Here is a 27,367-nt window from a genome sequence, read left to right as displayed (position 1 = left end):
GTGACTTGCATTTCCAAACTGAGTTGAGCATGTGTGCAAGTGTGCCCTGCGATGGGTTAGCACCCCATCCAGGGTGTCCCCGCCTTGAGCCCTGAGTCCCCGGGATAGGATCCAGGCTCCCTGCGAGCCAGTCTAGGATAAGCAGTACAGAGAATGGATGGGTGGATGCAGGGGCGCCGCTAGGGTTTCTGGGCCCCCTGGCTAATTTGTACTCCAGGCCCCAAGGCCCCATCCCCCAATTATCTTATCTTCTTGCCACATGTAGCAACAATCAATATCAATAAGCATTAGAACTACTGCATATTCAATGCGAGACAATAAAGAACTACATTTGAACAGTTTATTAAATTAACTGAAATTATGCATTTATAACTATATACAAATAACTATATACTGTAAACAGTATAAGTAATTAACACCATTGTACTGTCTCTCTCATACAGAGACACATAATGAAACACTTTCTTAATGTCTTATAATTATTCCTCAAGTGCCAAACGGCGTGCTTTTGTCACAGCAAAATCTTTGATTAGATCTCTGAAATCAAGTCGTCTTGCTAAGTCATGTTCAATAGAGAGCATGGCTAGTGGATAAACATCGGGGTGAGTAACTGAGAGAATTTCTATTTTATGTTACTTAAAACAGCTTCATAAAGACTACCTTCAAAATCATAACATAAAACAGGGAACAATAAATCACCCTTTTTTTTTTGGAAAAACTGGGTGACTAGCTGTCTTCCCCGTCTCGCTCTCTCCTCTTTTTCGTGCTTTTCTTTCCTCTTTTGGTATCCTGATTTTGGCTGCACCATCTCTTGAATCATACGCCAAAGTATGGGGTTCTGCTGGGCCCCCTGTGTGACCAGGGCCCTTAGAATCGTCCTAACCCCTCCCCTTTACGGCGCCCCTGGGTGGATGATTGGATGGATGGATGGATGGATAGAAGGGTTTTCCTTTCAGTTTAACAAGGCACTGTACCCTGCTTGACCACGTGATGGCGCTTTCGAGCAAAGCTACTCAAGCCTTGTCACTGATGAGAGATATCCTCCTGCCTGAGCTGTGACAAGAAGAGTGACAGGTTAGACATTCGACGAATTTTCCACCAAGACAAATGAAAAGTACCGGTGTGTTTTGAGGGGTGTGGAACTTTCCTTTAAATGTTCACCCACCCCCACACACACAAAACACACGCACACACACACACACACAAAACACACATACACACACACTGTTGTGGTGTTCTCCGCTGCAGAAACAGCACTTCAGGAGGGGAACCGCGCGCGCGTGTGATTCCGGGGTGGTTACACAATGTGTCACTAAGATGACAGAAAAGCAGAAGGGCAGTGGCAGGAAAAAAAACATGAGCTAACGGTTTTATGTCACTAGGCAGAAAAGTAGTCGGTCTGACTTTGGTTACAATCCTCAGGGATAGAAGTTTAAAATGAAATGATCCGTAAAGCACGTGAAGGATTCTTGGAACAAACAGTCACCTGGTGAGAGAAACAAGATGGACGCTAACTTCACGGAAACGTTAGAAGAGTTTATGGGAAGTGCACTTGTTACATGGGTAAGTTAGGCGTTATATTTTTATTAAAAGTTTTAAAACTTAATTTAATCTCATTTTAACTTCAAAGTAAAGCCTCCTTTATAAATATATATATGTTTACAACTAGAATTTATGTACTCATGGTTTGTTCCTGAGGTTTTTGGGTGTTAGTGTTAATAATATTGATAATCTTATTATCAACCCCTTTTCATACAAACACCATGCATATATTTCCCCCTTTAGTTTATAAAGTATTTATAGTATAATAGTAACATAGTTACATGCCTTGATATGACTAAAGCCAAACTAAACTAATCTAAATGCCCTCAATGTGCTGTAAAAAAAAAAAAAAAACTTTGTTAATTATAAATGTGTTAAGAATGATAATCCTTTCCTCAAGGTGCATCTCTTTGAGGACATGGCTGGTGATGAAGGCCAGGACTACATGGAAGTCAACTCCAACTCCCATAATGCACTAAGGCAGTACCTGCGCCTCACTAATGGAATCTACCTCAATGAAGTCATGAGAATCATGTAAGACCTAGAGTCACACGAATACTGATAAACAGAACCACCGCATCAGTCATTAGCACTAACCTGTATCAATCCGGATTCCTCAGTGATCCTAATCCGAAGGTAGAGCAGATCTATCACAACGTGGGCGATGACAAGATTCTCCGAGTTCAAAACTTCTCCATCCTCAACCGGCACCTCAGGTCTTACTATCAGGTACCAGATTTGGCAAAGCTTTACCTGTGAAACTGATTCACCTGCTTGTACAAAAGGACTTAAATTTAGAAACCTGGGATGATCAAGCCTGTGTCGAGTTATTTTGTATGAATGCATGTTCGGCGTTACCATGTACAGAGGTCTCTGTAATATACGTGAAAGGGATTTACTGTATATTTTCTGCAATGTGTACCTTAACTATCTATAATACAGGCCAGAAATGTGATGGTAAAAGTGTCAGGAAGTCTCAGGAAGAATTGGTGGATCCAGACCTATAGTCCTCACTCTCATAGCGACATAGTTTTTCCTATCATCTTCACTGTAGTTATGGATTAATAATTCATAGGATTTACTGGATAATATGATTTAAAAGGAATGATAAGGGGTTATAACGAAGTAGTTGGTAACATTAAAACCAGAATATAACTATTTAATGGAGTTAGAGTAGCTAAGTAAATATATTTTGTAATTTTTCCCTGCTGTTACATGTGCATTTGTGTACACTAACATGGTGAATTAGATGAGAGGTCAGTTTTTTCTAAGATGCATTTACGATGTAGTTTAACATGAAACAATTGTGGTCATCTTGTTTTTTTTTTTTTGCAAGTGGTTTCACTTCTTGTTTCAGGTTTCCTAACAGCAACAGCAACATATCTCACAGTTATTTTGGAAGAAATAATCTTTTTTTTTCACTCATTCTCTCTCTTCTTTTTTGCTGCCTTCCCTTTTACTTTTTCAGGAATTGTTCAGCATGTTAAATTTTAAAGTTGGTTTGTTAATCCTGCACAGGCAAAAGCTTTAAAAGTGCATGGGAAGCACAGCTTCCTCTAAATGAAATGTTTAACCATGTGGCCATATTAGTCATCCCTCACTGTTAAGTTTATTATTATAGAAAAAAAAGTGAAGACTATCTAAAGAGTATCTAAATGCACTGTTGCGCTGTTCATTGACATTTAATGTGCTCTCCAACTTTTTTTGTGATTGTTAGAAAGCCAGTGGACACACAGCCCATAAAGCACCACTGAAACCCAGCTTTGACAGAATCCCACATTGTTTTTAATCGAGCAAAGATCAGAGTATGTTGGACAATATGATGTTAAACGTTGTTCTGAGTTTTGCCCTTGCTGCTGCAGTCACCATTTAAAAATATCATTAACACAGACATTCTGTGATTATTATTTTGGAGTTAGCACACATTTTCTGAATGTCAGGATTAAAAGATTAGTTCTACAAAAAGAAAAGTACAACTAATTTCTTTAACTTGATTTTAGGGGTGGGCTTTTATTCTGTTTACTTACGAGAAGAAGTAAAAGGAGCCATGTTTGTGCACATTTTTGAAGTAAAACTCTGGGTGGACCAGGTGTCGTTGGGGGATGATAGAGTTTCAGTTTGGGTGAGACTGGGGTGAAGTGGTTGTGGGGCATGTGCGAGATCCACTAGCATAGCCAGGGGTGTTTCTGTACTACTAAAATCTGTAGTTGGTACACCCAATCGTGTGGCGAGAAAAAACAAATCTTACTCAAAATCATGTTCGGGTTCATCTTCATATAAAAAAATTTGAGTCAGCTTCAGACAAATACTTTTGCACAGATCAGTAGTTTGCCAGATGTAGTATTTTTTAATAAATAATTTGAAGTTATTAGCTAGCAAACAAAACTTTGTGTAACGCCAGGAGGCACCTACCAGCTACTTTTTGGGAGGTGGGAAGAAAAAAGAGAACCCAGAGGAAACCTAAGTGGACAAGGGGAGAATATGCAAAACACCACATAGGCAATAACCTGAACTCAGGATCACATTGGGTACCCTGGAGCTGCGAGGCAGCAACACAACCTGTCACACCACTGTCTTGCCTGGGAGTGTTACCAGGTCCATCCAATAGGGTCTATTTGCAGATTTCCGACCTCTTGATTCCATAATTTGGAAGTTTGCTCAGAATGGATGCGCAGTTTCTGGATATGACGTCATGTCTTTCAGACCAACAAATGGAAGTACAATCTTCACTGCCAGTGCTAGCTACATGGTGTACATAAGCAAAGTTGACAGGATATTTCGGAAAATCTCTTTGAGTGCCATCACCAAAGAGGATTTCCATCACCACAGTGGCTGCAGCTATGCATGAGGGGCTTTCCAAAGTGTAAACTGTGGGTGGACCAATGGCCAACACTCAAAAACAGGGAGCTAAATTAGATTCTTTAAGCTCTAAAACAAACACTTGGTTATAAATTGAGTGCTGTTCCAAGCTGGTTAATGCTGGTTAATGCTAATTTAGCTGGTCCCATAGACTAGCAAAACCTTGGTGGTAAAGCTGGTTTTACTGGCCATTTTCTTAATGCTGGTCTAAGCTGTTTTCATTCTAGAGTTGATTACCTGAGCTATAGTGCTTTTCTTGTGCCACTGCTGGTATGACAGATTATTTTCTATAAAACAGAACCAGGAGAGAATTTATATTTAAGTAACTTGACAAATTACAGAATATATCTGGGTGCTAAATATTTCTTTGCCATATCTGATAAACATGCTTCCTGTCTCAGAAAGAAAGAGGCAGCACTGCAATATTATTACAGCATCTCAGCTATAGTGTGGCTGAGACTAATTAATTTATTTACCATGATTGTTAAAAAGAGTGAAATAATGTGTTACACCGATTTTGCTTTCTCCGTGTCTTGTTTTTATAATTTCTTTAGGAAAATCTTCAGCAGTTGGTTTTGATGCCTCTTCCCAATGTAGCAGTTTTGGGGCGAGATCCCCTCACAGGTAAGCTAACAGCTTTCAATTATTCTAGTTATTGTCCCTGGTAATTTTTTAAAGTTAGATTTCACTAAATGCTAGCCACATGTCTACTTTTTGATAGTAAGTAAGTATAGTAAGTAATAGTATGGTGTAGTGAGTAATAAGTAAGTAATAAGCAACATAAGCATATATTTCAGTGAAAACACATTTTCTATACATTTTTATACTTACTCAAATTCTGTAAATGGTCAACAGAGGGAGCTGTGGAAGAGCTAAGAAGGTTGTTGCTGCTGTTATTAGGATGTGCAGTTCAGGTAACTTTGCTTTGTGCCTTTAACATCCACACATAGATAATAAAAAGAGTTCACAGTTAATTTATAGGTAAAACAAATGAACTGATATGGTGTGTGTCTGTGTGCTTATTGTGGCCAGTGTGAGACGAAGCAAACATTCATTCAGCAGATCCAGTCACTCAACATTGAGACACAGGCAGAACTCGCTCTCTGTATACAGGAGGTCAGTCTTCCATAACACCAGATTTTATCATACTAGAGCCCATATTTTTTATTTTTTTGCATGCTTGGTAAGCATATCATTTGTCATTAAAATGGGCAGTATTAACCTGTTTAAACCTGAACGATGTTCCAGTGATGGAAACATATACAAACATTGTTTGCTTGGCTGAAAAAAAATTAAGTATTAATTTTTAAGTAATTAAGTATTAAAATAAAAAAAAAATTAAGCACAGTAAATAATACAGTTTCAGTGTTAACTCTCTCTGAAGATTTGTGATGTAATGATGTGAATGCATTTCTTCAAAAAATATAAATATATATATGTATATATATAAAAAAAATATATATATATATATATATATATATATATATACCGATCAGCCATAACATTAAAACCACCAGCCTAATATTGTGTAGGTCCCCCTTGTGCAGCCAAAACAGCTCTGACCCATCGAGGCATGGACTACATAAGACCTCTGATGGTGTGCTGTTGTATCTGGCCCCAAGTTAGCAGCAGATCCTTTAAATCCTGTAAGTTGCGAGGTGAGGCCTCCATGGATCAGACTTGTTTGTCCAGCACATCCCACAGATGCTCGATCAGATTGAGATCTGGGGAATTGGGAGGCCAAGTCAAAACCTTGAACTCTTTGTCATGTTCCTCAAACCATTCCTGAACAATTTTGCAGTGTGGTAGGGCACATTATCCTGCTGAAAGAGGCCACTGCCATTAGGGAATACCACTGCCATGGAGGGGTGTACTTGGTCTGCAGGAATGTTTAGGTAGGTGGTACGTGTCAAAGTCACATCCACATGAATGCCAGGACCTAAGGTTTCCCCAGAAGAACAGTGCCCAGAGCATCACACTGCCTCTGCCGGCTTGCCTTCTTCCCGTAGTACATCCTGGTGCCATCTCCTCCCAAGGTAAGCGCCGCACAAGCACCCGGCTGTCCACACGATGTAAAAGAAAATGGGATACATCAGACCAGGCCACCTTCATCCATTGCTCCATGGTCCAGTTCTGATGCTTGAGTGCCTATTGTAGGCGCTTTTGGTGGTGGACAGAAGTCAACATGAGCACTCTGACTGGTTTGCGGCTACGCAGCCCTATATTCAGCAAGCTGCGATGCACTGTGTGTTCTGACACCTTTCTATCACAGCCAGCATTAATGTTTTCAGCAATTTGTGCTTCAGTAGCTCTTTTTTGGGATCGGACCAGATGGGCTGGCCGTTGCTCCCCACGGTCATCATTGAGCCTTGGGCACTCATGACCCTGTCACCAGTTCACTGGTTGTCCTTTCTTGGACCACTTTTGGTAGGTACTAACCTCTGCATACCGGGAACACGGCACAAGACCTGCTGTTTTGGAGATGCTCTGACCCAGTCGTCTGGCCACCACAATCTTGCCCTGGTCAAAGTCACTCAGATCCTTACGCCAACCCATTTTTCCTGCTTCCTACACATCAACTTCGAGAACAGACTCACTTGCTGCCTAATATATCCCACCCCTTGACAGGTGCCATTGTAATGAGATAATCAGCGTTATTCACATCACCTGTCAGTGGTTTTACTGTTATGGTTGATCCTTATATATATGGATAGGAGCTGTATTTGTTTCAAAACAGCTAGCTTTATCTAACTTCTGCCAAAATTACTCACTTTACATACCTTACTGACTGTAACATTTAATAGCACAGTAGCTAACCCAGTGATGTTTTATATTAACTTTGATTTGCTGCAGGTGACTCAGGACCCGAGCGCAGTCCTGCCACTGCAATATGGAGAGGTGTGTGCACTGGATGGCCTGGAATTACAGACACTGCTCGTTTCCCTTGCTCGGCAGATCCAGAGCCTCCTGGCTCAGAGAGACACACATCTAGAGGTGAGAGAAAAAAAACATTGCCTTTTCCTAGACACAGCTCAATCTTCAATGGGATGAATTGCCTGGCACAGACTAGCCTTAATCTCACACACAAAAGTGTACTGACTGACAATGTAATTTAGGTCAAGACAACTGGTAATATCTCTTTTGCAAACATTGAAATGCATTTAAGGTTCTCAACACTGTCTAGGAAGTCAACCTTAAATAAGTCAAATAGTCTTTGCCTGGGCTGATATTAAACCCTTCAAACCTGTCAGAGAAAGTAGAGATATGGTCATGTTCATTAAACTGTGATAAGTATTTACTAGGGATGGGATATTCCTCTAAATCTGTCACTGATACAATTTAACTATCCCACTCAGAGAGGATTTATTAGGAAGATAAGAGTCATAACCTTCATAACCATAACCAGAAGTCATCAACCTTCAGAAATCAAAATTTCACTAAACAGTGTCAATTTCATCTTTTTGCAGTGATTGTTTTTCTTTTGGGGTAAATTTTTAAAGATTGCTTATACAGTCTGACTAGTTTGAGCCTAAACTGGTATTTTTCTGTTGTTTTAAAGAAATACAACTGTATTTCATGTGTGTGCAGCCAGCTGTCATATAACTCAGTGCCTGCTGAGCAGCAATAAACACAACACCACATGGTTTTGCAGAAGGGAGAAGGATATCTTTCCCTCTATTGGAATAACAACAGGCATACTCAGTCTTGATCTCACTGACCATCTTTATCTCACTGTGTGATTTTCAGAGAATAGCAGAGCTGAGTCTGCAGTGTGAGTCAGTTTCGTCCCCCACAGCACCCCCTACAGGCCCCTGGCAAAACGCTCCTGAGGGACTGTCCATCCAACTGGCAGATAGCAAAGCCAAATTACGCAGACTCAAGCAGGAACTGTGAGTGTATCTGTGTGTACGGATGTGTGCAAGTTTAAGTTAAGGTCTTTGAGTGCAAGAAAATGCATTTAGATTATGCTAAGTTGGTGTGTGAATGTGTTCATGAGCTATTAAGAATGAGCTTAATGTACCAGGCAAAAAAAAATCAATGTTGTGTAGTAACATCCTGAAATAATTCTTAGGGAGGATAAAGAAGATCAATTAATTGATTACAAGCGAGAAATACAAACTATGGAAGAGGAACTAAAGAAACTGCAGTGTGAGGTGAGCTCGCTGCAATAACAAAAATGTTATTTTTGTCATTTTTTCATGTACTGAGCACTGTAAATGATTATTTTCTATAATTTTTTATTTAACTTATACCACAGCATTTTCTCAAGGGTCACAAATATTTTTTTATTAATTAAAGAATGTAGAACTTCCATTCTGTTTGTAATTACATTTAATGTTGTGGAACATCCACAAAACAAGTTAGTTCCTGTTAACACTTACGTTATAACAGCTATGCACAGTCACTATGCACCAGTACCACTTTTCCCCGCTCTCTCTTGACGTTAATAAGACAAAAAAGTGCATGTTATTTTACTGAAAAACCTTAAAGCTCTCCGTCCTGAAGTTACAGCATTACCACTGACTAGTTAACCCATTGTGATGTGAATCTTGTGTTTTTCACTGTGTGTGGTGGGTTAGAACCGAGCACTGCAGGGCGAGGTTCGTGTCAGTCGGAATCTGCGAGACGAAGTGGACTGTCTGCGTGAGCGTGCAAGCAGAGCAGAGCAGCTACAGATGGAGCTGAAGACCTGCACACATCGTCTGCGCAGCATGGAGCTCTACCGAACTCAACTGAAGGTAAACACACCTGCACCAAGACAGTGGAACAAAGCTCATAAATGCCGAAAATGCCCACTAGAAAATGCAGGGCTAAAATTATTCAAATTATTCAAAATAATGACATCTTGTCATCTAAGGGACTATTAACAAATTGGGGATGATTGCAGGTTGATAAACAAAAATGTAATCAGTCACAATGACTTTTGGCAGCAGCTGTCCAAAACAAAACTTGCTGCACTTTTTATGATTCATTCGACCTAAGCCATCTGCGCCCTGCCCGATTTGCACCACACATGCCAGAAAACATAAAATTTTTCAGTACTTCCCAATCTGTACTACTCATACATAAACACGTTAACAGTGTGTTGAAGAACTTATTTGATTGCCTATTTTAATCTACTTACTATGAAAAGTACTTATCAAATATATGTTTCCATTATTTTTATTTTTTAATTAGGTTTTTCTTTAAAAGCAAAAAATTAAAAGCAAAAAAGGCTTGGTTTTGGTTTCAGTTATCTAAAAAACTGAAACCAAAAGAGTTTAAGAGTTTTTCCTGAATTTCCTGATTTCAGCCAAGAATTTCTGTATTATTAGTTTTAAGTAAGATAACGTGTTTCATTTAATAGCTATTTGAACATTGAGATGTTTGTTTAGATTTGTTATAGTCAGAATAGGAGGGACTTAAGGTGGACCTACCTGATTGGTGTGTATATATATTGGTGTGGCTGATTGGTGTGTATATATGTATATGTGTGTGTATACGTAGGTAGCCTATATATATATATATATATATATATATATATATATATATATATATATATATATATATATACACACACACACACTTATCAGCCATAACATTAAAACCACCTGCCTAATATTGTGTAGGCAGGTGGTTTTAATGTTATGGCTGATTTTTGTGTATATATATGTGTGTGTATATGTATAATATCAGTGTACTAAGTAGCCTATGTTGTAAATCATGATGGATCTAAGGATTTGTGGTGTGACTCTTTGTATCCAATATGGTTGTGTTTTATGTTTGTGATGGTTAAGGTTGCTTTGAAACAGTTACAGCTGACTATACAGAGACTATATCAGTCCACCATTAAACTCATTTTATTACTCATTCTATTAAATTCAAATTCTGAAAACTTTCTGACTGACTGAAGTTATGGAGGTATTTTAGGTGGATCTTTATCACATTCAATTTCTTATGGAATAAATAGGCCACTTTGGAAATACATAAATCCTAGACATTACCCAAATTGCTCAGACATTGAGAGTTTTCTTGAGTTTATTTAGCCAAGAAAAACAGGCAAAATTATGCTTAGCTCATGGATAATCAATGCTTAACTTAATTTTTTAGACCAAAAGAATATATAGACTTACATTCATGTAGCTAGTGTGATTAAGCCTCTCCATTGTCCCCTACAGGAGCAGCAGCAGTACTGCGCTTCACTGCAGGAGAACAAGGCCCTGCTGGAGGAGCAACTGGATGACGCACGAGCCCGATGTTCTGCCCTACGGGAACTGGAAAAAGACAATCTTTTGCTCAGACAGAAACTCATGGACTTGGAAGTGGTATGAGAGTGCTGCTGATCACTTTTTATTGAATAGAATTGTTAAATATAGTAATGAATAAGTGGCACCCATAATGAATAGCTTCAGGAGGAAGGAGGAAGCTGTGTGTGTGTGTATGAGTTTGTGTATGTACACGTGTCTGTATGTGTGTGTATGCGTAGGAGCGGGATGTGGAGAGGCAGAGGGTCGACGAGCTGCTGGAGATGAATATGAGTCTGCAGATGGATCTGAAGCGCCCATCTCATTCTGCTGATGTCACACCGAGAGTGACTCATTCGCATGTCCTCTACTCTGAGCTGGAATCTGATGAAGAGCTTCAGGAACCCAAAACCCCTGAACATCATGGTGACTATATAGCACATGGCACTTAACCACCCTGTCACTTTCTGATTTAGCATCATGACTTCATGCCAAATATTATTTTTTCACATTTATGAGATTTTTTCATTGCTCCTCCGTAATCTCTTTTTCCTCGCCCCTAATTCTACTTAGAAGTGGACCTGAAACCACTGAGTGTAGAGGTGAATGAGGCATCCTCGCTAAGGCTTCTGGGAGCTGAAAATGAAAATGCGGAACTGAGGAGACGACTGGAGCGCCTGCAAGCCGAGCAAGAGGTTAGGGATCACATGGCAGGCTTGGTCAAATTAATTGTCTGTAATGCAGCAATAAGATTTTATGAGCTGCAAATCTATATTTACATGAATATAATCAGAATTTTAGAAATTTGCAGTTTGTAAACTGAGAACTTTTATACTGCATTTATGAATCTCAGTTCTCAATTCTCAACTGTTATCTCAGCTTTGTGTTACAACTCAAGTTACGGATTTACAGTAATGTCTAAGGATTGAAAATTCATAAAAATAAAATCAGCACTGCATTCATGTATGATTAATTTTGACAAGAATTTAACTCCATAACAGCTTTTCTATTTGAAACCTCAGCACCAGTTTGTCTATTTGACAGACATTTGAATTACAAATATTTAATTACAGAGCATGCTGTAATTGCAGGTTGTCAGGAATCATTTGCCTCCAGATGACGAAGTCACGATTAAACACTCCAACCATGAATACCAAAGAACTCTTACATATAATTTGGAACATTTGCAAAGTAACATTAAAAATGTGTGTAAAGGGATGCATGATCAGATTAAGCTTTAATTCAAGAACAACCTTTTTTTCAGGCAATACACCGGTTATGATCCTTGACCAGTGTGTCAAATAGAAGATTCACACCCACTGACTGTGCTAAGAAAAGTCTGGCAGGGTACATGCACACGTGCAAGTCTTCAGTGTGACGGATAATGAACTAAGGCTCGTAAAATATAATTGCCAATTTGTTCTGAGCTGGGAAATGCAATTATTTTTTCATGGATAGTTATTGACAATAACCTTTTTGTGTATATCAGATGAGTTTGCTGAACTACTGAAAGCAGTTGATGATCTTTGATAGTGGATAGATAGCATCACTAGCAAAATGCATAATTGCCAAAATGCAGACTGATTCCAATCTGACCACTAACCCTGGTTTCCTCACTCTGTTGGTGATAATAAGATGCTGAATTTATGTTGCTTAGGCTCTGCAGACAAACTCTCCTGAGGTGACAGAGGCTCTTCAGAGACAGACAGACAGACTCAAACAACTGGAAGAAGAGCACCAGAAAACCCTCAGAGAAGTAAGACACTTCACATGCACACACTCAACAAACAATAAACAGACTGCCCACACTACAGAGTTGTTTTGAGTCTGTTTGATTTGCTGCTTTTTTAGGCTTCAGGTATCAGTTTTTTCAAATCATTTTTTCCTTCCAACTGTCAGTTTCAGAACCTGAAGAATGAAAATACCAATCTAAAGAGAAGCCTTGAAGAGCTGGAGAAAATCAGACTCCATGAAAAGCAGAAGGAGAGGTCAGCTGGAGAGGTGGAGAGAGAGATCCCAAGAGGGGAGTGTGAAGGAAAAGACACGATAAAAGAGGAGGAGGCAGACAAAAAGGAGAAGAAGAAGGAGGAGCTGATGAGAGCACAGAGGGAGGATGGAGAAGGAGAGGAAGTCCTCCTCAAAGAGAGAAAAGAGGAGACTAAAAATGATATAGACACAAAAGAAAGGGGAGAAGCAGAAGGAGAGAAATGGACAGGGACAGGTAAAGATAAAACTGAAAGCATGACACCAAAGGAGGAAAGCAAATCAGATGATCAGATACCCATACAAAAAGGAAAACAAGAAAAAGAAGTGAGAGAGCTGGAGGTGGAGGTGGATAAACTCCACAGGGAGATCTACTCTCTATCCACTCAGCTGCAGCAGGCGGTGGAGGAGGCGGATCAGCAGGCAAATCTGGTCCAAGAGCTGCACTCCAAACTGGGAGAGCAGACTAAGAAGACTCGGGAGACGGAGCAGAAACTGGCTCTTCTGGAAGTCGAGAGCCAGAGACTGAGGAAAGCAGCAGAGAGCCTCACAGAGGCCAGGAAACAGATAGAGGTATCATAGAATTTACCAGCAGTTATTAGACAAAACAATATTAATTATGAGCACATCTGATTAAATGTGCTGGGCAGAGAACCAATGTCCAAAAATGAAAAATAAGGCCACACACTAATTCAGACTTGAACATTGGTACATAGAGGCAACTTTTCAAACAAATAATGAATTTTTCTCAGTCTTAACACAATGGTGTTCACACACCTATACATATAATCCATATCAGTCACCTAAACCATCATGCACAATGAGTGATGTCATCCAGTACAAAGACATAGATCATCCTCGATAGTGGCATGTGATTAAAACCCAAAATAGTCACAGTGTCAAAATGCTTAATGAAAAAGCCCACCCTGAAACATATTTGATGTTTATATTGAGATATCTGTGAGGGACTCAAAGATCCAGAATGCAGTGCAGCTATATGATACAGTTGCCCTGAGTTACGACAGAGACTTGGCTCGGCTAGTTAGTGATACATGAGATGATGAGCATAATGGTGTTCATGGTGGTATTAGGATGAATTGTTAAGCTTTGGAAGCTGACCTGTTTGTCTAGAGTGTAGAGATGAAAAGCTGAGAGAGCTGGATAGACTAAAGCAATAAAGCACTACTGCATCGCTCTCTTTAGGTAGAGATGAAGCAAGGGCAGAATCCCGCTAGCACCACTATCAGCAGGTAGTTCAGTGGCATTGTGGGTAATCTAGGAAACTGTTAAAATGAAAATAGACCAGCTTGTTGAAAGAGGTTTAAGCCAAAAAGTCAATTCCTAATCTTGGATGCCATTGAAGATCACATATTAATGATTTTTTGGCAGTTACATAGCTATGTTTGTTTCCTAGATTTTGCAGTGTGAATCCATGCACCAGGAGGAGGAGCTGATGCGTCTACGCGGTCAGGCAGAGCTGCAGAAGATGGAGGCTGCAGTTATTCCTCAGCTAGAGGGAGAGAGAGCTGCACTGGAGAGGGAGAGAGAAACCCTCAAGGCTACCATAGATTCTCTTCGGGCCTCAGTGCGCAAGGTGAGGATGCGCACCAATAAAACTTTAATCAGTGTCATTTTAGAGCTGTAAAAGCCCATGTTTATTAGCTTCATTTCTATCTAATTGTAGGTCAAAATAAATCAAGGGTTGATTAGATGAGTAAAAATTAAAAGTTGCTTATTGAAGGCTAATTAAAAATGCAGTGCCAATTTTCACACTATTTCACTCTCAAAATAATTTTTACAAAAGAATTTCATTGTAAAGCATGTTTTGTAACATTTAGGGTGACTGTTTCTATCTAATTGTAGGTTATAATAATGTGAATTTTGAGAATTTGAGTTCTTTACTTCTTGACATTTTAAAGGGTGATCAGCTTGAGTTGACCAATCAAACTCTGAAGGCGGAGCTTGAACGTTTAGGCCGGAGTTTGGACTCTGCCCGTCGAAGAGAGGAGGAGCTAGAAGCTGAGCTGAGGGAGTCTGGGCTCGAGATCGAATCTCTGAACAAGAGGCGGGATGAGGCCATGCTGGAGGTCACACGACTGGAGCAGGAGAGGGAGGTGTGTCAATCTGAGCTGGACAGTCAACGGCGTGAGCAGAGACAGAAGGAGCGTGAGATGGCCAGACTCCGGCAACAGCTGGAGAGCACCGCCTCGGCCCTGGAACACGGCAACCAGAGGGCCTGCAGCCTGGAGCTCCAGCACAGGTTAAACCCTGATTACTATAGCACTACTGTTACTAATAATAATAATAATAATGGTGATCACTTTTATTTATAGAACTAAGTTATTGAAATTCAGAGATACCTTAGAACATAGGTCCTCAAAGACTAAGCATGTCAAGTCCCCTTTAACTGTAAAATAAATCCAATGGACTTCCTCAGCACAGATTTTTATGAATATAACAGACGTGCCTTTACAAATTTTTGCATGTGAACTATGCATTTTAAGATCACCCAAAAAATGAAAGTGAATCTGGAATGACTGACATGTTAGCCATGTGTTATGAACTCACCGATATTAACTGACACCCGGGGAGGTTCCACCAAAAATTTTCAGTGGCATCCCTAATAAATATAGTTAACTGATATTAACTATATACTTGTCTGTGTAGAAGTATATAAAGAGAAAGAGAGAAAAAAAATTGAGTAAAGACTAAGGCCAAGACTAAATAGGCATACAACAAAGTCAAATCTAACACATAAATAATTTGAATACTTATAATTAGACGTTGATTAAATTAGCTGTTTGCTCTGCTTCAAACAGCTTCAAAAAGCTGCTTCTTATCACTTTTAATTAAGATGTAGACACTATAAATGTTTACATGCACACTTTCTTATGAATTGCTGTACTTACCATTGTTTAAGAAAGAAAAAAAGTAACTTTTTCTGCGGTAAACCTTTCTAGTGTCTATAGCTTTTTCCCCCAAGCACCCGATGGTCGTGACTTGTACTATTACCCTCCATCGGCTAGATTCTTTATTTTATGCTTATGTTTAGTTTTTTCTGGCCCAAATTTTCTCCATCTAAGACATAACAGAGTCTCTCAGCTCTGCCTCAAAAGATATAAAAGTTTAAGGCATAAGGGTTGAGTTCAAGCAATTGCAGTTTGCCTCACAGGTAGCAAAAGGCTCTAAAATTACAAACTGCTGTAACTCCTGTGCTCATTAAGCAGCTTTATACATAAGGCTTTAGGGCACCACTGTATTGCAGAAACACAGACTCAAGTTTCCTCTCACCTCACGTTTCTGTAGACGGGTGTGTCAAGAAGTTGCCCAGCTTAAAGAGACCTGCATCCAACTAGAGGAACTGCAGAAGGAGAACCAAAAACTGAATGCGTTAAATGCTGAGAACAGCACACAGATCACCTCTCTAACACAGGTCTGCTCATCATATTATTATTTTAAGTATTACTCACTTTTGTGGTGGAGCTATGTGTTGCAATGGATGTCCAAATAGAATTTTTTATGTCTCTTATTTATTTTCCATTTTAGGAGTTAACCAGTGAGAGAGTACAGTCCCAGAAGCTGACCACTCAGGTTGCTGAGTTAAACCAGTCACTTGAAGAGTTGGAAGCCAAGCTTAAAATGGCCACCTCACAACTTGTACAGCTGCAAGCAGAGCATGCTAGAGTAGTGTCAGAGGTCACCGCCTCTCCCCGCAAGTCAGGCACTGGGGTAACAGAAGATTCTGAATCAAACAGACAAAGTCCAGTGCAGAGAGAAAGTCCAGAGGAGGCACATATCAGCTCTGAGGTTCAGATCACAGACAGCCAGATCTTAGACCATGCTGTCATTGTCTCTTCCTCTGAGGACACAAAAACCCCTGAAGACAAAAAACCACAGAATCCTAAAATCAACAGTGAGAGCCAACACCCTGTCAGTGAGAAACTGATAAATTTGGAGAAGGAGGTTTGTATATATTTGTGCCTATGATTGCTTTTACGTGCCCAGTAATAATACAATCTTTATGTGATTTCAGCAATTACCAGATTATTGAAGTGGTCATATAAACAGCAAAGTACAATGTATTATCTCCTTAAAGACTTTTTCAGGCATTATGTATTTTCAAAGAAATTGGATTACTAACTTGTGTACATTTCCCATTATCAGATTACTGTCCCTATAAACTGGATGTTTCCAGTTATCTCATTTTATATATATGAGAAGCCTACATTGATGCAGTTTACTTAGCTAACTAATGACGTTTGTCATAACTGCCTATCTATAAAGTTCATCATTACAACATACCATCATATCGTGACTTCTCTGCTGATGTGCCTTAACCTCTGTCCATGTGTTATATCCCAGAATGCAGTGCTGCAGCGGGAACGGGAGGTGTTGCTGTCACAACTGGCACAGTCACAGGCAGCCTGCACTCAGCTGCGAGAACAGCTGGACACGCTGCAACGTCACTCCATCAGCCTGCAGGAGAGCTGCTCTAAACTGCAGGACCTCAACACCAAACTACAGGTGCTTACATGTGTGTGTGTGTAAAATTAATAGCTTTTTAAAGATTTTTTCCTGGGATGCCAAGCATACTCACTCTGACAGCTGTTAGACATTAGTGTGACATCAGTGTGGTGGCAGTCACGTCCTCATCACGTCCCCATCACATCTCCATCATGTCCCCATTACATCCCTAGTATGTCCTCATCAAATCCCCATCATGACCACAACACGTCTCCAACACATCCCCATTAAGTTTCCATTACATATCTGTCATGTCCCTATCACATCCCTATCACGTTTCCATCACATTGACATAACGTCCCCATCACATCTTCTTAACATGAATCTAATAGGGATAGAAAAGTGGGATGACAGTTTTTTGATAGTTTTTGCCTTATTTTTTAAAAGGGCGGGAATGTCATCCCTTGCATCACCCCTCAAAATAAGCCCTGACTGGAAATTAGGTTAAAAATCCCATCTATAAGAATGCTATAACTGTGCATTCTGTAGTAACACAGCAAAGTATTTGTATGGTGATGACACTCATTACACCAACACAGGAAACCAGAATAAACACCACAAATATGCAGTGTTCTTACACTGTTCCACTGTCCTCTGTTTTGTGTCACATTTTAAGTGAACTTTGTCGTAGTTACATTACATCCCCATCACCTCTCCTTCACAACTTCATCGCATCTCCACCAGCAGAATATATCATGCAAAGGAATTTTTCTGTAATATAAAATAATTTTCTAAAAAAAAAAAAAAAAAAAAGAAAATCGAAATATGATGTCTGTGGACAGTAATGGGCCTTACCGTCAACCTTGAAATTGATTCATAATTTTATCAAGTACATTCACTGAGTTAAACATTCGTAATTTGTTTCAGTTCCACCTAATTTCCTGCGTGCTGTTGAGCTCTTGATAAGACATGGAGAAGTGTAACATTTTTGGAATTCCAAAAGTGGGATGAATGGATTATATTGACAGAACAACTTTCTAGATAACAATTTTAGAAACAATATCACAGTTTTGGAAGAAAATTTTGGAATCAAGATCAAAATATTGGAAGATAACAAATTTGGAACAAAGGTCACATTTTGGAAGATAACCATTTTGGAACTGATATCACATTTTTGGAAAATAACAAATATGTAATCAAGTTAATTATTTACCAAAAACTACACATCCCAAAGTGTTTTGTTCCTATTATACCACAGCAATTTGCCAAAAACTACAATTTTTTATTTATGAATGATTGACACACTGTACTTTTTATCTGGTGTAGTTTCATTTAATTTTGAGGAACTGCAAGTTCAAAGCTCGAAGTTAGTTCCTGTTATCACTTACGTTTTAACAGCTATAAACAGTTGCTCCTTCAACTGCCTCTCTTTTCTCTCCTGAAGTTAATAAGACAAAATGCAGTTTGTCATGTTACAGAGAAACTGGAATGTCTGAAGTCCTCTGTCCTGAGGATTATCCTGTGATGGAAAATTTGCTGACTGTCACACACCTTGACTCCTTCCATAAATGTTACATAACTATCTCCTTACAGAAACCTTCACCTTATGAACGATTACATGTTTTCTTTGTTAAATAACGTTTTTTAATCCGTTTATTATTAAGCTTAGATTAATTGAGGTGTCTGCCATGCAAATCTTATTGAATACATTATTACAGCAGAAACAATAAAGTATTACAGCATAAATATAAACTTGAATTACAGCCTGCACTACTGTCAGAGCTGCTGTTACAGAAAATTAATCAACAATCTTCTGATGAATCAGATTCGAGAATTATTTAAGTAATATTCTCTTGCTCTCTGTTCATCCTTCTCACTTAGGTGGAGCAAGCTTCTCTAAGCTCCCAGAATGCCTCAGTGTTGGCACAGTGCAGAGAGACCGAGGTGCGCTGCGCTACTCTAGAGGCTGAGTCAAAGGTGTGGCAGAAGGAGAAAGAAGAGTCAGCAGTGCGTTGTGAATCATTGAGACGGGATCATGAGAGGCTGACAGCGTTACAGCAGAGGCAGGAGGCAGAGCTAGAAGAGCTCCTGGCCAAGCACAGTCAGCTAAAGAGCAGCAGTCGAAATGTAGAGGCTCAGTACAGAGAACTGGAAGCCAGGTAAGGTTCATTACACCATGGGGAAATGTTCTGAGGACCTTACACAAACACCCCTATAAAGGTCAACTCAAGGTCATAAAGGCATCTGATCAATGCTATGGATTTTAATCCTATTTTTGGAGAGCAGATTAAAATTTTCCTTTTTAATTAACATAAACTCTAAATTTCATCATATTTATTTAAAAAGCACAATGATCTGATGTATATATTTGTCACTATTGGGCAAAAATAAATGAATAGGAATAGACTTGGCACAGCAGTTCTTTTATTGTAATAAAACAAATGTTTCATAAACTATACGGCCAAAAGTTTGTGGACACTTGACCATCACAACCATATATGCTTTTTGAACATCCCATTCCAGATTTAGTCCTCTCTTTGCTGCCATAACAGCCTCCACTTTTCTGGGAAGGCTTTCCACTAGATTTTGGAGTGTGGCTGTGGGGATGTGCTCACTCAGCCACAAGAGCATTAGTGAGGTGAGGAACTGATGTTTGGTGAGGAGGCCTGAGGCGCAGTCAGCATTCCAGTTCATCCCAAAGGTGTTCAGTGGGGTTGGGGTCAGGGCTCTGTGCAGGACACTCGAGTTCTTCCACTCTAACCTTGGCAAATCATGTCTTCATGGATGTCGCTTTGTGTACAGGGGCATTGTCTTGCTGGAACTGGCTTGGCCTTTAGCTCCAGTGAAGGGAAGCTGTAATTCTACAGCATATAGAGACATTCTAGACAACTGTGCTCCTGCAAATTTGTGCTCTTGGCAACATTTTGGGAAAGCCCTAGATATGAGTATGATGGTGTCCACAAACCTTTGCCCATATAGTGTATGTATAATAGTAATTTATTAGGTGCATTAAATAGAACTTGAAAATGCATGTTTTTAACATGGAAGAGTGAGCACATGACCAGTAGTATAGAAATGTAAATTTAGGTATGCCTATAAAGATGCAAGGTGCACCCCAACCAAAGTTTTTTTTTTCTTTTTCAAACTCCCTTGGAGTTGCTGGTCTTTGCTCAGATATCATCTAAACTGTTCAATAAAATCTTTCTGTACTTCCTGATTGTCAAAAAACATTACACTTTGCATTGTTTTTGTTTCAAAATCTGTTTTAATGAATGTAAAACCAACAAGGTGCTACTGAATTGACAAATACAGTAGACATTCTGACATTAATGTGCCTGCTATAATTGATAAAGCTATCCTTATAAACTTGGTTGAATGTAGCACATTATCCGAATTTCAAGTTCATTATACTGTGTGTCTGTTCAGAAACTGTCACACTGTATCCACTGATGTTGGAACACACTGTGACACAGAAGTTCCAATTTATGGAAAATGAATTTGCTTTTAAAATATAATATGCTTTTATAACATAATTTTTGCTAATTTTTGTCTGCTTTCTTTGCACCATTTATCTCCAGACATAAAGAGCTGATGGAGAGCAAAGCTAAGCTGGAGGAGGCTGAGAAAGAGATACAAGCAGAGAGAGAGAGAATGGAGAGGGCCATACAGGAGCAGGCCGACAGAGAGAAAGAGCTGGAAAGGCTCAAAATGGAGAATGAGAGGCAAGTCTGAAATACTCTTGTTCCATTATCAGGAGGAGATATAGACAGGAAGTGATGTAAACACCCACAGAGAAAACCCTAAACCTAGATGAGTAAGTCAGAGAGCTTCACAGTTCAGTCTGAGTCATGGCCCAGTTTCTATATTTGTTGGTTTGTGCTGCATAGCAACTTAAAACAGTGAAATGGTCTATAGACAGCTGTATAGGACAAATGCACACAGTCTTATTTGCACTGCAGTGATTTTTTTGAATCATTGGCAATGCTTTATGTCTAAACCATTAGTTGGCATTAACAATTCTTTAATAAACCATAAGTAATGTTAAAAGCTGCTGGATATAAAGAATTTTGCCCGCTCTGGTAGAAAAATTCCATTGTGCACTCTTTTTAAAAACACTCTTGTCTGCTGCCAAATTAATTCTGACAAACTGCACACACGGCCACAGAAGGTTTGATAAATTCCTCCCGCTATGCTGGTGCCATGGTCTAACTGTTCTGTTCTTCATTCATGCATGTGATCAGAATGAGTGCAATCTGGTATTAGTGAGCTAATGGCTAACCCTAGCTAGCTAGAGAAAACATAAGGCCTTGCTGAAGGGGAAAGACTTCTCCTTGTTATGAGTCACCACAGCGCTGCTCATACAGGCTTGTGGACTGAGTACTGTGTACGAGCTGTCCGCGGGGCTCCATGAGGCTTTGAGGCTGATTATCGTGGCTTCTTTCTGTTATGCTATTTCCTACATAATTTATGGTGTGTTTAATGTAATGTATATGATGGTAAATTGGGGTGGTCATATGCATATAACATTAACATAAGGGACTAGTGAAGCTGATTCATCATTTGTGCTCAAATTGTTTTGATGTCAAATGACAGCACAGAGTCATGGATCAGATGCAGATTCATTCATATACTGTTCCATGTGCTTAAAATTTGACTCATTTCTGCACAGCTTTAATGAATAAGGCTCATTATGTTTTACAGTATATTTTTCTCCCCTGATTAAGGAATGTTTTTTCTTTCATTGTTAACCAAAAAAAACAAAACAAAAATCATACACTCTATAGCTTTAACATAGTAATTAATACCTGTATTAATAGATCTTTGAGTTTTGAGAATTTTAACTAATTGAGTTGAGATAAGCATATTATCATCATGTAGGTTGTAATTTAATTGGTGCAACGTTTTAGATCTAGATGGAAAACTTTGATTAATGAAGTTATCATCATTATTAAGTATCATTATTGTGATATTTATCCATTATTTAGGCGATAATGCTTTTGCCTCGTCATTATATTTGTTGTATTTGTCATTTTAAATGACATTGTATGATTTGCAAAACTAAAACAATACATCAAGACTGAGTGATTATCCCTTTCAGATAGCAAGTGGACTGACAGCTTGCCCTACTGCCTGACTAATTTTTAGCTGAATTACCCACAGGTATATGAACCAGCAGAAAGAGTGGGTCCAGGTGCAGTCGGAGTTACTGGCCCAGGTTTCGGTTCTGCGTAGTGAAATGAGCACGGCCCAGCTAGAGCGAACCAAACTGGAGGGAGAACTCAACATGCTCAAAGAACAGAACCAGCAACTTGACCTCAACAATGTCCGCCTTAACAGCCAGTACCAGGTCCAACAAAACAACACACATCAATGCTGCCAGATGATTGCAAACGATGATTGTTTAAAAAAAAAACAACCCTGTAGTTTTTAGCTGTTTTAACACCATGGAAGAGTCCTTTTTTAAAGTGTTAATGCTTTTTGTAATTAATAGCAGTGAAAGTTGTGAAGAAGACCAACATTAAGAATGCCACAATGTTGTGACACATCGGATTATAGCATGCATTATGTTAATAACAACAGAACATTATGCACATCATGGTAATACTTATGTTCATGCAGGTTTTTGAAGGTGTGTGTGTGTGTGTTTTGCTTTTAGCTTCTTACTCAGCTGAAAGGGAATATGGAGGAGGAGAACAGGCACCTGGTAGAGCAGAACCAGAGTCTAGCCAAAGAGAACCGAGCCCTTCTGGAGCGCAGCCTTGAGAGCCGAGACCAGCACCACAACCAGCAGAGAGAGTACCTGTGTGTATCATATAAACACACACCCACACCTTCCTTCTGTGTTACTGTCTTTATCACTCCCTTTTTCAAATTATGCATTATAATAGCTAATCCCTGCTGTACTTCTTTTGTTCTCTCATACATACTTATACAGAAATATAAGAAAACACAACACATCAAGTCTCTTGATTACTTCTCTAATGACCACATCTCTCCCTCTTCCTCTCCCTTATCGTCTTATAGTGATAAACTGAATGAGCTACGCAGAGAGAAGCAGAAATTGGTGGAGAAGATAATGGATCAATATCGGGTTCTGGAGCCTGGCATGTCTGCACCCAAACAACCCAAGTCAGTCAGATTTGAAGGAAGATTTTAGAAATTAAATGTGCACAATTTTCCTCCTGCCTCAATTTTCCACCTGTCCTGTCTATCAGCTCAGACATGTTTGATGTCCAAGCATGCTTTAGTTTTGCACTAGAGCTAGCCAACATGTAATGGAAATCTCTCTCACCACAATTTTTTTTTTCCTTCAAATTGCACTCAGTTCCTCAGTAACATTATGTACTTTTATTGATGTGGTTTAGGACACAGTTTAACATTTAGCCTGTTATTCATAGTATATCATTTGGGCATATATTTAAAGAAAAAATTTTAGGTGACGTTGATGTCTATTTCTTGCAAAACTGTAGTAGAAAATATTAGACACCAAACTATGAGGACAATTTTGTACAATGGATTTTTTCTGAACCCCTTTTTTCACATCCTCAGGGCATTTTATGTAAATTACCATTTCTCTCCAACTTTGTTTCTTTCCTCTACAAGCTGTCCACCTCACTGCTGTTCTTCCTTCTGGCTACAAGTGTTTTTCATGCCCATACACCTATTTCTTGACTCCACAGGAAGTCTAATTGGATCGCAGACCGTATGAAGAAGCTGATAAAGCCTAAAGGAGGCAGGGAAGGTCGAGCTCAGTTTATCACTGTAGGCAGCATGGACGTCCAGGAAGAGCCCGGAGACTCTGCGCTGCCCTCCTCCCTCGCATCAGCTCTCAGTAAGAGACAGCAGAGTTAATGCTGCTCAGACCTCACACAAAGCAGCACACACACCAAACACACAGCTATGGACGCTGTAAAACTCTGTCCTACAAAGCCCATTACAATAAGAGGCTTGCACTCTAGAGCAGTCTAGCTATAATTCTCACTCTTGGACCTCTACCAGAGGTGTTCGCTTTAGCCCACCTTAGAGAGCAGTAACTCTTTATAGAGCTGTGGAAGTCTGTTCTGAAAGTCCTCACAGGATAAGCAAATATCTCACAAGTGGCCACTAATAATTTATCAATGTGGCTGTTAACAATATTTATAAGCAGTGCTGTAATAATATGATCTGTAATAAGTGCGTCTGTACAGGTCAGGAGCGAGACCCCAGCAGTGCCCCGGGGTCTCCATCAACCCTGAGGAGAGTGTCCTCTCAGGGAGACACAGATGAGCCATCCAAAGTGGTCCTGAGGACAGCGCGCCGTAAACTGGGCTCCTCCAGACATGGCTGGGGTTTAGGCAGGGGTCGAGAGGGAGGTGTGTCCCAATCCTTCAGTCCTGGAGACCATCGCTCACGGCCAATTCAGCGCTTAAACACGCCATCCAGTGCCTTGTGGGAAAAAGACCAGGACGGGAGTCCAACGCCTAGTGAGGAGGGAAGAGGTGAGAGGGAGAAGGGATGTTGAGGACAGAGAGAGACGAGGAAGGAAAAGAATGAGCAAGATAGAGAGAAACAAAGGAAATTGAGAGCAATGAGAAGAAAAGAAGGCAGGGAGGGGATTGAGGAGTTGAGAGAGTAAACAGAGTGCAGCTCTCATTTACAGTTAGTTACCATGCGTTGAGTTACCTGGGTAACAAAGTAAATTATTCAATAAAAAACAACAATTAAAAAAGCTAATTCATTCATTTATTTTACACAAACCAAACTAAAACAATAGTATGGTTATACTCTGACAGCACACCATAAAACTGTTTGCTAATAACTCAGTTTTTTGCAGCTAACTTGTGAAGTATAAATACTAGAAATGTTACTGTATTGCACTTTAAATGGCCACATTCAAATGGGGGATTTTAACCCAATTTTTCTCCCAATTTAGTTATTAGAAATTCCTACAGTTGTGCAAACACTCAGGAATCAGAAATTTTATTTAATTTTTTTCCCAAATAAAAAGGAAAGGAAGGAATGGCATTAATATAGAAGAGCAGAGTATATTATACTACATGACATTTGTTGAAGAACCTAAAAAAACTAAGTGATTATGAAATGTGTGTGTGTTTAAGGTGAGAGTGAAGAGAACATCACTCCTGAGCACTCGGACGTTAGTCGTGTCTCCTCCGGAGCTGAAGGTCAGTAGATTAGAACGAGCCGCACACTGCTGGTCATTAATGACTTATCTCTCATGCCCAGCCTTCAGAAACTCACCCAAGCAAGGCAAGTTCCTGTAACGTAACCACTGCCCATTTCCTTCTCTCTGCTTCAGATTTACATTCCAGTTTTGAAAAAACCCAGGAGTAGGAACGCCAGCGAGATTCAAGCGACCTTACGACATGTATGATCATTTTTTGTTTAGTTTTTCAAATTCAACATTCATTAACTATTTTTTTGTATACTATTTTATAAGCTTGTAGTAGTACAGGATGGATGTTTGTTGACTTGCAACTGGATGGTTTTGCACTATTATTTAAAACAAATCTATTTTCAATACATCTTGAATAAATTCATTTTTGTACATTGAATACACTGTTTTCTGACTTATGAACTGAGTCGTTTTAGAGCAGTAATAAAACATTATGACAGTTATATTCCCCTCCATCACCACTCGGTGGCAGCAATGATGCTCTGGAGCTGCTGAACACGACGTCTCTGCCAGTAGAATAAATATGAGTGTGTCTCTCGCACAAAGTGATGCTAACAAGATATTTATGAGGGCAGATTAATTCGGCCTGCATCACACCGCACCAACTGATGCTGACATTTGGGAGGAGGAAAGGGGAGGGGGTTGGTTGGGTGTTGGTAAGGATCTTAAAACATCATGGGTGCAAGCAAAGAGGTTTTTTGACAATCCCTAGGGTGAATCATAACTCAAAAATGACAAATGGAGCGCTAATACAATTCATGAATTATGCAGTTGTCATGGCGACATTCATCAAAATGCATCAGTCCACAGAGCATTCTGTTTATGAAATGATGATATACCATGTCTGACTCTTCACTGACAATCAGGCAGTGTCGTTTCGCTGGCCGCAGTTCACACTGTGTTCACACAATATTCTGCTTAAAAGTTTTTACTGACTGATTTGTAGGTGTGAGCATAAATAAAGTGCTAGGAAAGGGCATGGGACCTTATTGAAAAGAAACTGCATTAGCGGTTCTGCTCCTTTGCCAGAAGGTAGAATAAAATATAAGCAAAGCAACAACAATCTTGCCAAATTTAACCACACAATCAGCCAGACTGTCTGTGTGGTTTTGGCATTTTGCAGAAATGTGACAGAGAGAGAGAGACTGGGAGTCTTTGTGGCTCCAGGCCTGAACCTGTGGGAACAGCAACATGTCTGATTATAGTGTGTGATAAGTCCTGACCTCTTGACCTCACACACTTTCATTATGAATGTATGGTCTCTGGGTGCATGCTCTTAAACGTAGTAACCAATAATATCCACCTCAACCACTCTCATCTATCCTCCTTCTCTCCCTCGGTCCCCGCTCTCTCTCTCCTTCCTCCATCACCAGCTCTTGTCAGCCAGCCTCCCCTCCTCCTCTCCCTCCACTGTTTCGCCCCCTAGTGTATTAAAGGCTTTGACGCTCTCAGTAAAAAGCTGATTTATTTTGTGGATGTATCGATCGGTCGCTGCATTAAAGATTATAATTCATTACCACAGCCCTTTTAATACATTAAACGCTCAAAATAAAAATAAAATAAAACAAAATCGGGTTGGGTGAGGGGAGAGCACTCAAGTACTGTCTGTGCAAGAGCTCTCTCTCACACAAACGGACACACCTGTGCTTTTCAATTACTTTTTTTTTTCAAAGACACACACACACGCGCACACACACACACACACACACACTTCAAGTGCATTAAGATACCAGCATAAACCTCCTGACATTTACATTCATGAGGCACAAATGTATTAGATCTGTACAAAAAAACAGCCAAAGCTTCCAGAGACATACACATTTTCGCATTCAGGCATGCATTAGTGAGGATGGACACTTGTGATAAATGCACATGTCCTCAGGGCTCTTTGTAACTCAGGCACTTAAAGAAAAGCACAAGGAGACGGGGGCGGAAAACAAAACACATCAGTTTTATGCTGCGTGTGAATTATGTTTCTGTGTACATGAATAATACATGTGTGTTACAAACATAGTGCATCTGTATGTGTCAAATGAGTCTTGTTAATTAGCAAATCACACACACACACACACCACACACATCACACACCTCCGCAGCCTACAGTCACTATCTGAAATGCTCC

The 27,367-nt window shown here is 39.7% G+C and overlaps 1 protein-coding gene across 1 annotated transcript; it reads left to right on the top strand.

Annotated features, from left to right (window-relative positions):
- Positions 1-1,057: 1,057 nt before the first annotated feature.
- On the top strand, positions 1,058-25,624 carry ccdc88b (coiled-coil domain containing 88B). The gene is made up of 29 exons (XM_026918212.3): positions 1,058-1,563; positions 1,943-2,076; positions 2,163-2,271; positions 4,956-5,025; positions 5,257-5,315; positions 5,434-5,517; positions 7,255-7,395; positions 8,149-8,291; positions 8,474-8,555; positions 8,982-9,140; positions 10,560-10,706; positions 10,868-11,051; positions 11,199-11,320; positions 12,283-12,381; positions 12,525-13,181; positions 14,023-14,202; positions 14,528-14,868; positions 15,915-16,041; positions 16,155-16,571; positions 16,971-17,132; positions 18,954-19,231; positions 20,651-20,794; positions 22,233-22,419; positions 22,729-22,874; positions 23,097-23,201; positions 23,753-23,904; positions 24,260-24,550; positions 25,169-25,234; positions 25,369-25,624. The coding sequence occupies exons 1-29, from the start codon at positions 1,504-1,506 to the stop codon at positions 25,401-25,403; spliced, it is 4,881 nt and encodes a 1,626-aa protein (XP_026774013.3). The 5' UTR covers positions 1,058-1,503; the 3' UTR covers positions 25,404-25,624.
- Positions 25,625-27,367: the final 1,743 nt, after the last annotated feature.

This window comes from Pangasianodon hypophthalmus, chromosome 7, assembly GCF_027358585.1.
Source record: "Pangasianodon hypophthalmus isolate fPanHyp1 chromosome 7, fPanHyp1.pri, whole genome shotgun sequence".
In the NCBI taxonomy this organism is placed as follows: domain Eukaryota; kingdom Metazoa; phylum Chordata; class Actinopteri; order Siluriformes; family Pangasiidae; genus Pangasianodon; species Pangasianodon hypophthalmus.
This window is presented reverse-complemented; position numbering and strand designations above follow the sequence as displayed.

Bases quoted from the DNA above. Each gene is read 5' to 3' on its own strand.
- ccdc88b (XM_026918212.3), top strand. From the start codon at position 1,504: ATGGACGCTAACTTCACGGAAACGTTAGAAGAGTTTATGGGAAGTGCA. The intron at 5,518-7,254 runs GTCAGTCTTCCA...GATTTGCTGCAG, and splicing joins TCGCTCTCTGTATACAGGAG to GTGACTCAGGACCCGAGCGC. The intron at 9,141-10,559 runs GTAAACACACCT...TGTCCCCTACAG, and splicing joins TCTACCGAACTCAACTGAAG to GAGCAGCAGCAGTACTGCGC.